The sequence below is a fragment of the Lycium ferocissimum genome, chromosome 7, assembly GCF_029784015.1.
Source record: "Lycium ferocissimum isolate CSIRO_LF1 chromosome 7, AGI_CSIRO_Lferr_CH_V1, whole genome shotgun sequence".
Classification (NCBI taxonomy): domain Eukaryota; kingdom Viridiplantae; phylum Streptophyta; class Magnoliopsida; order Solanales; family Solanaceae; genus Lycium; species Lycium ferocissimum.
The window spans coordinates 26,159,935-26,174,556 of record NC_081348.1 but is presented as its reverse complement, the minus strand read 5'-3'; the positions used below and the strand labels follow the sequence as shown (position 1 = coordinate 26,174,556).

General features: G+C 31.1%; 1 protein-coding gene across 1 annotated transcript; it reads left to right on the top strand.

Moving 5' to 3' along the window:
* The first annotated feature begins 8,505 nt into the window (after positions 1–8,505).
* On the top strand, positions 8,506–9,983 carry LOC132062634 (uncharacterized). Its single transcript, XM_059455166.1, has 2 exons — positions 8,506–8,668; positions 9,037–9,983. Exons 1-2 carry the CDS (start codon positions 8,612–8,614, stop codon positions 9,445–9,447), a joined length of 468 nt encoding a protein of 155 aa, XP_059311149.1. The 5' UTR covers positions 8,506–8,611; the 3' UTR covers positions 9,448–9,983.
* Positions 9,984–14,622: the final 4,639 nt, after the last annotated feature.

Here is a 14,622-nt window from a genome sequence, read left to right as displayed (position 1 = left end):
TACTTCTCCCCATGTCTTGTCCTAACAAAATGACACATATAAAACTTTTTCTCTATTACGTATTCTTTAACTTTTCCTTTTAGACTAAAATATGATAGTATTAGTTTGGCAGGGTTAAACTATGTTTAATTGATATCGATTAATTATTAATCAGATTGGACACACGCGAACTCTCCCAAACTAAACTCTATTCTCTTCAATTAGGGTAGTATTCCAATCAGTTTAATTTATAGGTTTAATTTGTCTATTTCATTGAATATATGTATCTTTTGACCGGTACACGTCTAGTAATTTCATACATGATCTTCATTCCAATTTCATAGACAGCTACGCCATAGTTTTAAGTGGACACTCTTACAAGCTTATCTAATCATTACTCCCTCCGTTTCATAATAAGTGACTTTTGTGCTTATGCACACCCCTTAAGAAAGTGTTCACTCCTAGAAAGCTAGGTGTGTTTTTACTAACTTATCCCTAATTAAATGCTTAGAAAAAGAAAAGCTTAATGTTTCTTGATTATGTAAATGAGGGTCATTTTGAAAGAAGATCAATTTCTTCTTGAAATCCTAAAGCACCATTGATTTTGAAACAAAATGAAAAGCTTAAAAAGTCACTTATTGTGGAATGGAGGGAGTAACTTTTAAATCACATTACTACAATTAGGGATGTACAAAGTAAACCGACAAAGCGCACCAAACCGATAAACCTAGTTAAATCGAGAAAAAAACCCGACTAGTGGTTTGGTTTGACTTGCTTTGGTGTTAAGAAAAAAAACGACCATAATTGTTTTGGTTTGGTTTGGTTTGGTTTTAGCTAAAAAAGTCAAACCGAATCAAACCAACCCGACATTACATGTATTCAATTTTTAAAATATTTTATACATAAAAATATTTATTTGTAATGTAATTTATAAATGTTTCTTAAATTTTTTCGTAGTTTTTTACTTATTATCATATTATTCAAGCTTGAACTTAGAATTTTGAATGTCAATAAGTTTTATATCCTATGGATGTTAGTAACTCAGATAAAGTCCAAACGAAATCAACTCAACACTATACTAACAAAAGAAATTCAATGTACCACTAGAAATGACAATAATATTGGATATCTATTCTTTAGTTTTGCAAAATTGATTTAGAGAGTGAAAATACATAAGTTTTTTTTCTTGTCATGTAATTAATACTTTCAGCCGTACTTATTTTAGCATGGCTTAGTATTTTTAGATTACGGTCATTTTCTTTATGGCTCATTAATTAGCAATATTTATTTTAACCGATTTTATTATCTTTTGTTGAATATTTTAATACAATGTCACCACTCTTCTCACATTCTGTGTTATTTTCTTATGAAACACCTTAATTGTGTATAGTTGTATCTTATTAGGACTAAAGAAATATTTGAAGTAAAAGTTATATGTTTTGTATCAAGACTATTCCGAAAAAAAAAAACCCGAAAAGCCCGAGAAAACCCGAGGTTGAAAAAACTGAATTTTATTGGTTTGGTTTGGTGTATAAAGTTAAAAACCCGACGCAATTAGTTTGATTTGGTGTTTAAAAAATTCGAATCAACCCGGTGTATATACACCCCTGACGACAATGTTTATGTGTAACGCAAAGTGCGCTTCAAGTGTGAAATGTTAGATATACGAAATAATCAAACATACTAGTAGTATATTAATTAGTGCTGTTTTCGAAGTCACACACGCTTAATACAAAATCATAGTCATATGATTTAATTAGCTATTGACGTAACCCTAATTAATTTAAACACCCGGCCCGTTTATTCAGATTTGATGAAAATAACTTTAAGAAGAATACTCTACTAATAAAGGATTAATTTCCTTCTGACAAGCAACTTGGGACTGGTGCACATCCACTTGAATTTTGACTAAAACCTATGCTATTTTCTTAGGGAGGCAAGATCTAAGTATCATAATTAAGGGCGCTGCTATTTGGCATAACTTGGCACAACCCTATTAAAAAGTTCTAATTACCTTTAATGAAGATTTGGCTTCAATAAGTGGTATTTCCCTCCAAATTTTTTTCCTTCAAGACAAAGCAATTATTACACATAACATGCTTAAGCTTTTCATTCTTTCAATACCTAGAACTCATAAATTTATCTCCCTCTAATATTTTTATATAATTTATACATACATAGCATGGACCTAGAAAGTTTTTTTGGTAGGCTTCTTAGCTGACATTTGTTTTTGTTTATTGTTTTAAGACTCTTTTGTTTTACGTTTCTTTTTGTTTGGTTTCTAATAAAATATCCACTAAGTCTACTTACTGGTTTGTTTAAAAAAAAAAAAAATTACATATACCTAATTTAGTTATTTGGTCAACCTATATATACGGTCTATCAATACCAATTACAAGTTAATGTACCCTATAAATATCGTTTAAACAATATAAAAAAAGTCCTAGATTACATACAAAAATTGTCTAATTTTTTGACGAAATTGCATTTATTTTATATAAAAAATGATTGAATTGAATCAAAATTTAGTAAAAATATTTACTCAATCCTATATAATATTTAGCTAAATTGAAGTAATTCAACATTTCAATTACGATCAATCATAGTGTTGATTGCTTGTTTCATCCAGTTTTTGTCATTTTTTTTTTTAAATTGATTGAATTAAATTAAAACTTGCTAATTGTTCCTCAATTATATCTAATACTTATCTAAATTCTTGTTAGAATAAATCTTTAATTCAAAGTCAACAATAGTGTGACTACTTGTTAAACCATCTATTTAAAAAAAAAAAATTGATTGAAGTAAATCGAAAATTGCTAATTGTTATTCAATTCTATCTAATACTTAGCTAAATTGAGATAATTCAATGTTTCCATTAAAGTCAACTCGGTGTTGACTAATTGTTACATTCACTATTTTTTTATTTTCTTAAATTAATTTAATTAAATCAGAACTTACAAAATATTTATTCGATCCAATCCTATCTAATGCTCAACAAATTGAGATAGTTCAATGTTTTAATTAAAGCCAATCACAATGTCAACTACTTGTTACATTCATTATTTTTTTTTTTTTAAAGTTGATTGAATTAAATTAAAAAGTCGATAGCTATTACTCAATCATATCTAATACTTAGCTAATTTGAGATAATTTAATATTTCAATTAGAGTCAACCATAGTGTTGACTGCTTGTTAAATCCTTTTTAAAAAAACAATGATGGAATTAAATCAAAACTTGCTAATTGGTACTCAAATTTATCTAACTCTTAGAAAAACTAAGATAATTCAACATTTCAATTAAAGTCAATCATAGTGTTTGACTAGTTGTTATATCTACTTATTTTATATAAAAAAAAAAAGTATGATTGAATTGAATCAACACTTGGGAAAACTTTTACTTAATATTGGTTGATGCTTAGCTAAATTGAGAAAATTGACGATCAAAGTCAACCATAGTGTTGACTACTTGTTACGTCTCTTTGTATCGTTTCAGTTTTATCGATTGTCTACGAAGAGACACCACTTGTTACATCGTCTATTTAAAAAAAAATTGAATTGAATCAAAACTTGATAATTGTTATTCAATCCTATCTAATGCTTAACTAAGCTGAAATAATTTAATATTGCAATTAAAGTCAATCATAGCGTTGACTACTTGTTACATCCATATTTTAAAAAAATAATTGACTTAAATCAAAACTTGTTAATTGTTACTCAATCATATCTAATACTTTTCTAAATTGAGATAATTAAATATTCCAATCAAAGTCAACCATTATCATAGTGTTAACTCTCGTAACATCCTATTTTTGTTTAAATTGAATGAATTAGATATGAACTTGCTAATTGTCACTCAATTCTATTTAATAATTAACTAATTGAGATAATTCATATTTCAATTAAAGCCAACGATAGTATTTACTACTTGTTACATCTACTTTTTTTTAATTAATTGAATTAAATCAAAAGTTGCTAATTGTTACTCAATCCTATACTTAGCTAAATTGAAGTAATTCAATATTGCAATTAAAGTCAACCATAGTGTTGACTATTTGTTACATCCACTATTTTATTGATTGAATTAGATTTAAACTTACTAATTGCTACTCAATTCTATCGAACTTAGTTAAATTGAGATAATTTTTATGTTTTAATTAAAGTTAATCATAGTGTTGATGACTTGTTACATTCATTATTTTTTTAGAGTGATTAAATTAGATCAAAACTTGCCAATTGTTACTCAATTTTATTTAATACTTGACTAATTGAGATAATTCAATTTTTCAATTAAAGTCAACCATATATTGACTACTTGTTGCGTCTACTTTTTTATTAAAAAAATTGATTGAATTAAACCAAGAGTTGCTAATTGTTACTCAATCCTATATAATGCTTAGCTAAATTGAAGCAATTCAATATTTCAATTAAAATCAACCATAGTGTTGACTACTTGCTACATCTACATTTTTTGTTTAAATTGATTGAATTAGATCTAAACTTGATCATTGTTACTCAATTCTATTTTATACTTATCTAATTGAGATAATTCAATGTTCCAATTAAAATCAACTATACTATTGACTATTTGTTACATCTACTTTTAAAAAAAAAAAAAACAATTGAATTAAATTAGAAGTTGCAAATTGTTATTCAATCCTATATAATACTTAGCTAAATTGAAGGAATTCAATGTTTCAATGAAAGTGGACCATAGTGTTGACTACTTGTTACAACCTTTATTTTTGTTTAAATTGATCGATTTAGATCTAAACTTGTTAATTGCTACTCAATTCTATTTAATAATTAACTAATTGAGATAATTCTATGTTTCAATTAAAGTCAGTCATAGTATTGACTACTTGCTATACCTACTTTAAAAAAAATGATTGAATTTAATCAAAAGTTGCTAATTGTTATTCAATCTTATATAATACTTAGCTAAATTGAAGCAATTCAATATTTCAATTAAAGTTAATCATAATATTGACTACTTGTTACATCCAGTATTTTATTGATTGAATTAGATATAAACTTACTAATTGCTACTCAATTCTATCTAATACTCAGGTAAATTAAGATAATTCATTGTTTCAATTAAAGTCAACCGTAGTGTTGACTACCTTTTACATCCACTCTTTTAAAAAAAATGATTGAATTAGATCTAAAGTTGCTCATTATTACTTTTTTCCATTTAATATATAACTAATAGAGATAATTCAATGTTTCAGTTAAAGTCAACCATAGTACTAATTACTAATTACATTTTCTTTTTTCTTTTAAATTTGATAGAATTAAATCAAAAGCTGCTAATTGTTACTCAATTGTAATAACCCAATTTTTTTAATAAGGGTTTAATTGGTAATTTTAGCTAAAAGGAATTTAAAAGAAAAGAAATTCGTAATTAGTATTAAAAAAAATAGAAAATAAGGAATTTGGTGGGCCAAGCCCAAATAGGAAAAGGAAAAAAAAAACAATTTGAAAGAAAAGAGAAGAATGTTTTTAAAAAGGAAAAGCCAACGTAACGAGAGCGAGAAAACGCGAAGCAAAAAAAAAAAAAAAAGCGATAGAAGAAAGGGAGAAAAAGAGAGGAAGGGAGAGGAGAAAAATAAAGATTTTACCCAACTCATCAAGGTAATGACTCTAAACTTTTATTTAAGTACGTACATAATTATTAGGTGAATCTTTATGGTGAAAACATGGGAATATTTTGAGGAATGGAGAAAGTTTAGCTCTAGGGTTCTCAATCAAAATCATTGATTTGAAAAGGAAAATAGTGTCGGATTTTAGACTTCTATATATCGTTGGAATCCTCTCGTTAAGGCCTTCCCGAAAACATATGTCTTGTCGGGTTTTGAACACATTGACCGGAAGGCGTTTTCGTCCTTTAAAATTTGACTTTAGTTTAAGCCTCTAAAAATATAGAAGTGGTTTACCTAAGGGTTTTGACCATTCTAAATCCATTTTTGTGTAGTTTGAGGCAATACGGAGACTCGAGAACACAGTTTTGATTTATTGGAAAGTGTGCTTGAATTGTGAATTTGAGGTAAGTGAGACTTTAAGCTTTGGGTACTTGCTTTTCAAAACCCGTTTTAAAAATATATTTTTCTGCCTGGTCTATGTGTTGGGACGAGCGTGTGCTTAGCGAGAATCGGTGGTCCTTGGACGGCGCATATACTTTATTTTCAAATAATCCAAAACTCTCTTTATAAATTATTTTGTGATGTGATATAGCTGTGAGTCATGATATTGGGGCATTGTGTATGCTTCCCTTAGCATTGTGTATGCTTCTTGATGATATTGGGGCCTTGTGTATGCTTCCTGACATATTTGGCACATTGTGTATGTTGCCGTGGATTCATAGTGTTGACTAATTCTTCTTGCCACTTATGACGGTTCGTAGTGTAAATTGTGTTGAGAAATATAATATATTTGATAAACAATGGTTTGGCCCTTGGTTGCTATTATATAATGATATATTCATGTGCATAATATTTTTGTACTTGTTGTGTGTTTGTATTTTCTAACACTTGTTCCAGGGGTATTTGAAGTGGCGGGTCGAGGATCTTCTTGGGTTATATTTATGTATAACTCATTCCTTATAAATGTCCATACGGATCTTGTCGTTGAGAACGAGGCTAGTAATTGAAGACTTCGTGAGTGGATTATTGCGAAGTGAGCCCGCGTTGTTCGTGGAGCGACCATTTTAGCTTTATCTAGTTTATTTCTAGTTATTTCTTTTATTTTGGGTTTACATACCGACACTCAAACTCATGAACTTCTGTTAGATGCTCCGTGGTCTTAGCGTGGGATGTGGGCTAGAGATTCTTTTTATCTTAACGTTGATTGGTTTTCATAAATCGATTATGGATTTGGTTGGCGACTATTTCGCATTTTTATCATTAATAACGTTGTTGGACCTACACTTATTTTCTTTTAGTGCTTTTATAAATGATTAAGAGTATGATATATGGTTCGCCTGGCGGGTGGTGTTTGCTGGGTGCCAATCACGTCTAGCGGGTATCTTGGGACGTGACATCAATCTTATATAATACTTAGGTGAATTGAAGCAATTTAATGTTCCAATCAAAGTCAATCATAGTATTGAGTACTTGTTACATGTACTGTTTTATTGATTGAATTAGATCTAAATTTACTAATTGCTACTTAATTATATCTAATACTTAGCTAAGTTGAGATAATTTAATGTTTCAATTAAAGTCAATCATAATTTTGACAAACTCTTACATCCACTTTTTTTTTTTTTTAAATGATGAAATTGAATCAATAGTTATCAACTTGTTTTACGTAATCTTATATAATACTTAGCTAAATTGAATCAATCCTATATTTCAATTAAAGTCAACCATAGTGTTTTATCTATATATAAATAATTAAGTAATTCAGCAAGGTGTTATCTATTCCATATATATCTTAGTTTATTGCCATGCCATAGAGAATCAAAATGAGAAGAAAGAGACTTTTCCATTTCCAGAAAACTAAAGTGATTTTTTCACAAGAAAAGGACTCCAAATTCTAGTGAAAGCATGCATGAGAAAAAGAGAAATTAGGCTACAAACTGCTAGTAGTTTAGAAAGGAGTCTTAGATAAGAAATATTTACTCGCATCCCTTTGCTATTTATAGTACCATATAGCATAATTTAATAATTATAGTGTCCAGGTTAACCTGCACGCATTTCGATTAATTTTACGGGGTACCTGCTACTTCTCATTAGCTAGCACAAATACCGAGTAACTCTATCCACCAATTAAGGCTTGGATATATGAGAAGAAATCACCTAGTGTTTTTGCTTCTGCTGAAATTTGAACCTGAGATGTTATGATTCTCAATCCACTTCATTGATCACAAAGACAGGGTTAACTCATAAATTAAGACGAGAATACATGTTAATTATTTATATTTATTTGATGACATATCTCGTGTAGTCATAAGTTTAGTGTAAACACCGAATACAAATTAATATTATTGGAGTTCTTATTTTCTTTCTCCCTTTCAATTTCCGGGTCTTAGAAAAGAGTTTAGATGAATCATGTGACTTGACCTAACCAGAAAAATAAAGATAGTATAACTTTCTGTATCGTCCTAATAAGAACATATCTAATGGATTAACCATATTTTATTAGGTGGCAGAAGCATACAAACAAATAAAATAGGGAACAGCTAATTGGAACAGGTACGTACATCAAATCATTTTAAGTTACCACTATTAAGTGATAAATAGATGTAATAATAATAAATTAATAGAATGTAGGTAATTGGACACTATCTGAGTTGATGTTGGATTTTTTTTAATTGAAGTAAAGTTCATTATGAATAAATTTCTCATACAACAGACTCGTGTTTCACTTATTACTTTGTCGCATACGTTGATATGAATAAGTTCAATTTTTCCAATAAAATACTCCTCATTAACACACTAATAAGAAAGTGACGTTCTCCACTTTGGCAACAAATTTGAAATCTTGTTCAACAAATACCTCCCTCAGTTGTTCCTATGCAATTATTATTGTAACTTGACCTCATTATTTAGAATTGAAGGAAGACAATCTTGTAAACCCTTTCTATAAATAGTTTAAACAATCCAAAATAACATTAACAGCAGAATCGTGAAATATGGATTGCTGGTCTGCTGAAAATGCTATCAATGCTTTTCTCAAAACTCTAAAAATGGTAAGTAACACACAATCTAATCTTTTCCTCTCCTTTGTACTCATTTTCTGATTTCTAGCTATTTTCTCTTCAGTAGTATAACAATAACATAGCTATATATAACATCTTAATCCCAAACAAGTTAATTGGGTTAGCTATGTAAATCTATAATATGCATGTCGTCTGTGGCGGAGCTGTTTCACTACAGAGATTCAAAATATAAAGAAATAACACATAAAAACTCAAGGGGATTCAACTTCTAGCATATATACATAAGAAACAATTTTAACATTTTATATACCGTGTATAATAACTTGAGCTTGTTTTAAAGCTCGTCTTTCTTCAGTAATATTCTCATCATTAATTTGATTTTTATTTGGAGATTTTAGGGTGAAAGAGGAAACACGCCTGATGTAACAGAGTTCATATCCGCCATGGCTGCTGGAAATAATTCGCAGCTCATGGTGATGGCATGCTCCAGCCACCCTGGATCCGCGCTACTAGGCTTAGTAGCGGCGGCTCAACAAACTGGTGGCCGGGTGGTGTGTATATTACGTAGAGAGCAAGAAATGCATGCAATTAAAGAAACATTATTGGGAGACTATGCAAATTTTGTTGAGTTTGTGATTGGTGACGACGTTAAAACTTTATTGGCAAGTAACTATGAAGGAGCTGATTTTGTACTTATTGATTGCAAATTGGAGGATTTTCAAGAAGTATTTGAAGCAGCACAACAAGGTGTTAGTGTTAAAGGTGCATTTATTGTAGGGTACAACGCCTACATGAAGGACCTAGGTTAAATTTTGATCACAAGGGTTACTTTCTACCCATTGGAGAAGGGTTACTAGTTAGTAAAATTAGTGTTTCAGAAGGTAATAGGATTGTTAGCGGAAGGAGGAGCCATTGGATTGTTGATATTGATGAATGCACTGGGGAAGAACATGTTTATAGGGTTGGTACTTCTCCAAATACAAATTAAAGCACTAGAACTTTTAAGATTTATGTGGATTTTGGCGATGTGGTGTTCGAGCCAGGTTTCGCTCTTCAACGTTCCCACAAAATATTTGTTATCTCCCAGCAGCACAAGCATCGAATTATTATGTGTGTCCATCAAGACTTAAGCAGATGAGTATCGCAAGAATCATACATCTTCAACTATTTCTGCATCTAGTGGAATTTGTACGGTGCATCCACTTTATTGACTATTACATCAAACCTCGGATGCATCAGTAAATCCAGTGACTACTAACAACTGTTTGTAAATATAATCCAATTGCCAAATGCCAATTTGCCATAGTTTTCTATCCTTTATAATTATCAAGAGGAGGTTTGAAAATTGATACATGTGTCTATTTGTTTACTAGCTTTGATGACTGCATCTGTTAAAATCCTGATTTCTTCCACCTTTTCCGTTTTATTACATTAACAAAAGCACAAAAAGAAAGATAACTAAACGCAAAGGGCAAATGACCTCAGAAATAGATAAATGTACGATAATATATTGTAACTGTCGTTTTCTCACTGGTGAGAGAGATAAATTAAATGAGAATTTTACATTGTGTAGAGAACATATAAGAGATATCTATATTTAATAACTACACTTTATTTTAATTACATCTAGTAGCTAAATGTTGTATTTGAATTACCTATCATAGCTACATTATATATTTAAAACGGAAAAAGGCCAAATATACCCTTGTACTATTGGAAAAGCGCCAAATATATCCCTCGTTATACTTTTGGTCCAAATATACCCCTGCCGTTATAAATATACCCCTCACCCGTTAAGTTTGTCCAAGATGGACATCCAATCCTACGTGGCACTGACATTTGATGAGGTATTCTACGTGGCAATGTCTTGACTGAGCGCCTCTACCCATTTTTACCTACCCCTGTTGTTCTCCCACCACTAAACTACTCCACTGTTGCGGAGTTCAACAGTTTATTGTTTTAATTTGCTTCACAATGAAGCAATAATATGTAAGTGGATGTACTTGGAATAGGTGTATTGCACGTTTTTTCTTGTTGAATGTTATTGGGAAGAAAAAGTAATTATGGTCTTGAAGAAAGAGAGTAAAATTTGAATTATTTTGACTATTCCCTCTAACTTTTCAGGAACGGTATCAATGGAATAGAAAAAAGAGAAATTTACTGGTACACCCTCAAAGGCTATGTGGAATTACATTAATACCCGTAAAAAGGTGAAATTGTGTCAAGTTGTGCCATTTGTGATTGTGCCAAATATATTTACCCTATAATTAAACCCAAGTTCTCAACTTAATACGCATTTTCCTTTATGGGGCAGAAATGTTCTAGAATTTGAGTGTCCATTAAATTCATATGGAAAAAAACACAGGGTGGAAAGTGGAATTACATGGTTTGACGGGGTTTAGTCAATTGATTCTCCTTTCTCAAAAAGTTATACTGTGCTTAAGGGTAAAACAGAAATCTTTGCATATAGATAAATTATTTAGTTCTCTTAACAGAAGGAAAATTTTTAGTGTAACAATAAAAATGTGTCGAAATTTATTTCATGGGACGTATCTCAAGTGCAGTATTTTTTTTTTTTTTTCTGTTCTCCTTGCTAGCATTCTTTACTCTATTACTGAAAAATCCTGTTTGATTAGAACCCAAGTGACTTCGACATGTCATCTCATGACTTCAATTTCTCTCAATTCAAACTAGATTTTTGAGAAATTGAAAATAATTCAAAAAAATACTTTTCACAAATTCAAAAATTGAATTGAATTTCTCGAGGTACTCTCACGTGTAGACTATTAGCTGTTATGTTTAGTTCCAGGTGAACCATATTACATTTAACTGCAACAATGCTCATTTTAACTCACTTTTCTAGCAATTTTTCCTCGGACAAATTGTTCAATGTCCACTTTATTTTAGGCACAACCCTACATGCCTGGATCCTGTCATTTTTCAATCATATGATATTCGGAATTGACTGGTTCGATTAATCTAACTTTGCGTCACAAATGCCAATTAAATATTACAGCAACGGATAAGTTCTTTTTTGAATCTTAATTTAAACTTCTAAAATTATTTTTGGAGTGTTGGGCCCAAACTTTACTAAGCGCTTGTTTGATCTTCTCAAGGTGGCGTTTGAGTCCAAATTTGAAAAAGAGTCCTTGCAAAAGAAATTCTTAAATTTCCCCAAAAACTACTCTTTCAACGAAAGAAAAGCTTTTTAATTTAATTGCTATAAAAGTCGACAAACTTTAATGATTAATTAAGAAACTAAAAAAAGAAGAAGAAAAGAAATAAAAATTGAAACCATATCATCAGGCGCTTCTTTCTGTATTATTTTTATTGGATTCAAGATTAATTTATTTTAAATGGATTCTCGTTCAATTTTGTTTGGTGAAGACTGCAAATTAGGCTCAATTCCATAATATTCTGCGTTGACAAATCTACTATTTTCCAAACTTAAAGTACCATTTAATATGATATTAAGTAATAATCTACTATTAACTGCAAGAATACAATCACACCATAGTATAGGGTTATTATGGTCTATATAGGATACAAAATACAGTTGTATTCATTATCCAATGAATTGAAGAGTGGTTAGATTCACCCCTCCATTGTCATTTGTCAAAGAGCAACCACAAAGAAACTTCCATGAATCACATAATATTCGATCAATCACGTAGTAAAGTACAAATTTTTATTTTTAAAATTTTTTGGGAGATTTAAATCTCCTTGATATATACGCACACAGACACACATCGATAAGTACAGCCACCCCTCTTACATTCTTTCTATAATTTGTTTGCGTATGTCTTGCTGCTTTTGCATGTTTCCTATGTAACTAATCGGTTTTTTGCTCTTGTTGTCCGGGGGCGATTTTAGGCATTATTTTTAGGCACGTAAACACATGGTCTCACCATAAAATTAGGTATTTTATGTATATATTTTCTAAAATTAGTATAATACTACCTGGAACACATACTACAAAAAGACTAAATGGTGCATTTGATTGAAAGTTGAGTTATTTACCTTCGTGGATCAATTCCCACATAATACATTTTTTTCTTCTTTTTAGTGGTAAGCGAAATGCTACGAGTGCAAATTACATTCTGCATAAAGTATTTTTTTAGTGATATTTTATTTTTCTATTGATTAATAGATTTCTGCTAGCGGCTAGCAGGAAAAGTAAAAAGAACGCAAAAACATAAAAAGGCAAGGCAGATGTATAGCATCGATGGAAATAACGGAGCCAAAAATTCATACAAGAGTTCAGAGGATTCAAAAATACCGTCATACCGAGGATTGGACTTATGATCCAATAAAAATATGTGTTAAACCTGTTTGCCTCTATATACTTACTAAAATATTCCCCAACGTCAATCAGATTCAACAATTACTCCATACGATAAAAAAATGTTTTTATACTATTATTGGGTAAAAATTTTTGGCGATAGAGATTCAATTGGAACCCCTTCCTCTATTTCTGCCATACCCGCCGGCCAACATGTGTCGTAAAATAGTAAAGGTTCCTCCACTTTTAACGAGTGATCGTAAGTTTGATTCCTGAAAAGCTGAAAATAAAGTCATCTTTGGTAGGACACACACTTTTTACGTACGAATACAAATTAATTACGCTAGTGAATCCCAGAGGATCCACAGATAAACCAACAAAAAAAAAAAAAAAAAACAAACGGTGTCTGTGTATACTGGATCTGGATCCTCCCTTTGCGTGATGGAACATCCATATGGAGTCATTGACGTAAGTCACAACTCACAGACCCCATGCTCAATTCATCTTACAGGCTTCAAACATTAGCAGCAAAGCCTCGTTGGACAGACCTTAAATCGAACAACGAAAAGTAAAATACTCCGAATAACTGTAGATTGTTTGGCGATTAATTAAAAAAAGTTAATTACCGAACAAAAAATCTGTAGTATTTTTGCTGCTTCGAAAACCAATTAATTTAGCTTTGAAACCAAACACGTTCTCCTACTATCGTAGCTCCAACCAAAAAGGGGCACCGAAATGTACTGCATTTGTGCTTCCCTTTGTTTATTGAACTGATTTCCCTTCTTGTTTTCTCTCAATTTGATGAGTATTTTAGTTGCTAAACAAGAAAAATAGTCAGTATATTATATTGGGTTTTAGCCTAAAGTATTTCGTCTTAAAGATATAATTTTCAAACAGTACTCGTTAACCATAACCAAAACCAACTTGTCCCCACACCCACATAATTCTCTTCTAAAACCAAACCAAAATCAAAACCAAACGCCACGGAAGTTTGACTATGATATCACAATCTCCCCCAGAGTAGTCTTAATAGTCTGACTTTTAATCAAATCAAGTCTTCAACACATAACCTCACTGAAACATGCTCAACGCGAACCGACGAGACCTAAGCTCTGAAAATAGAAAGAGGTCAAAACATGTAATTACACTGGTAGGATGATATATGTGGTACCATTAACTTCATCATCAAAAGCTTGATCCTTTCTTACTCCAGACTGGGACTATTCTTCTGGCTTGCCTAGAAGAATTCTTCTACCTGATTCACCCGCTTTGTTCCACTGGTTCTGCATTTCCATAGTACTCCAGAGCTGAATGTGCCCAACCACCAAAACCCCTTCCAATTTGCAAGGTCATCCCACAAGCTGCTAATAGACCCTACACATGTTGAATAGACTGTCAAAACTACTCGTGCAACATATCAGTGCAAAACCATACAGCACAAGCATAATACCCTTTACAGGATACACAGAAGTTAAAAATGCACATGTCCAAATTCTGTGACTACAGGGAACAAGGAGATTATATAGTTTTCTATAACTGCGTAAGTCAAAAGATCAACAAGTGTTACATCTATAATTGCAGCGATGCTGCAGATTCATCAGTGAAAGATATGTCTTCATGACTTTATGATTCTTAGTTCAGTCACAAAGTTACGGTCTTGGTTTTTCTCGAACTTTCAAAGATATGGTCTTTTGCAATGAAC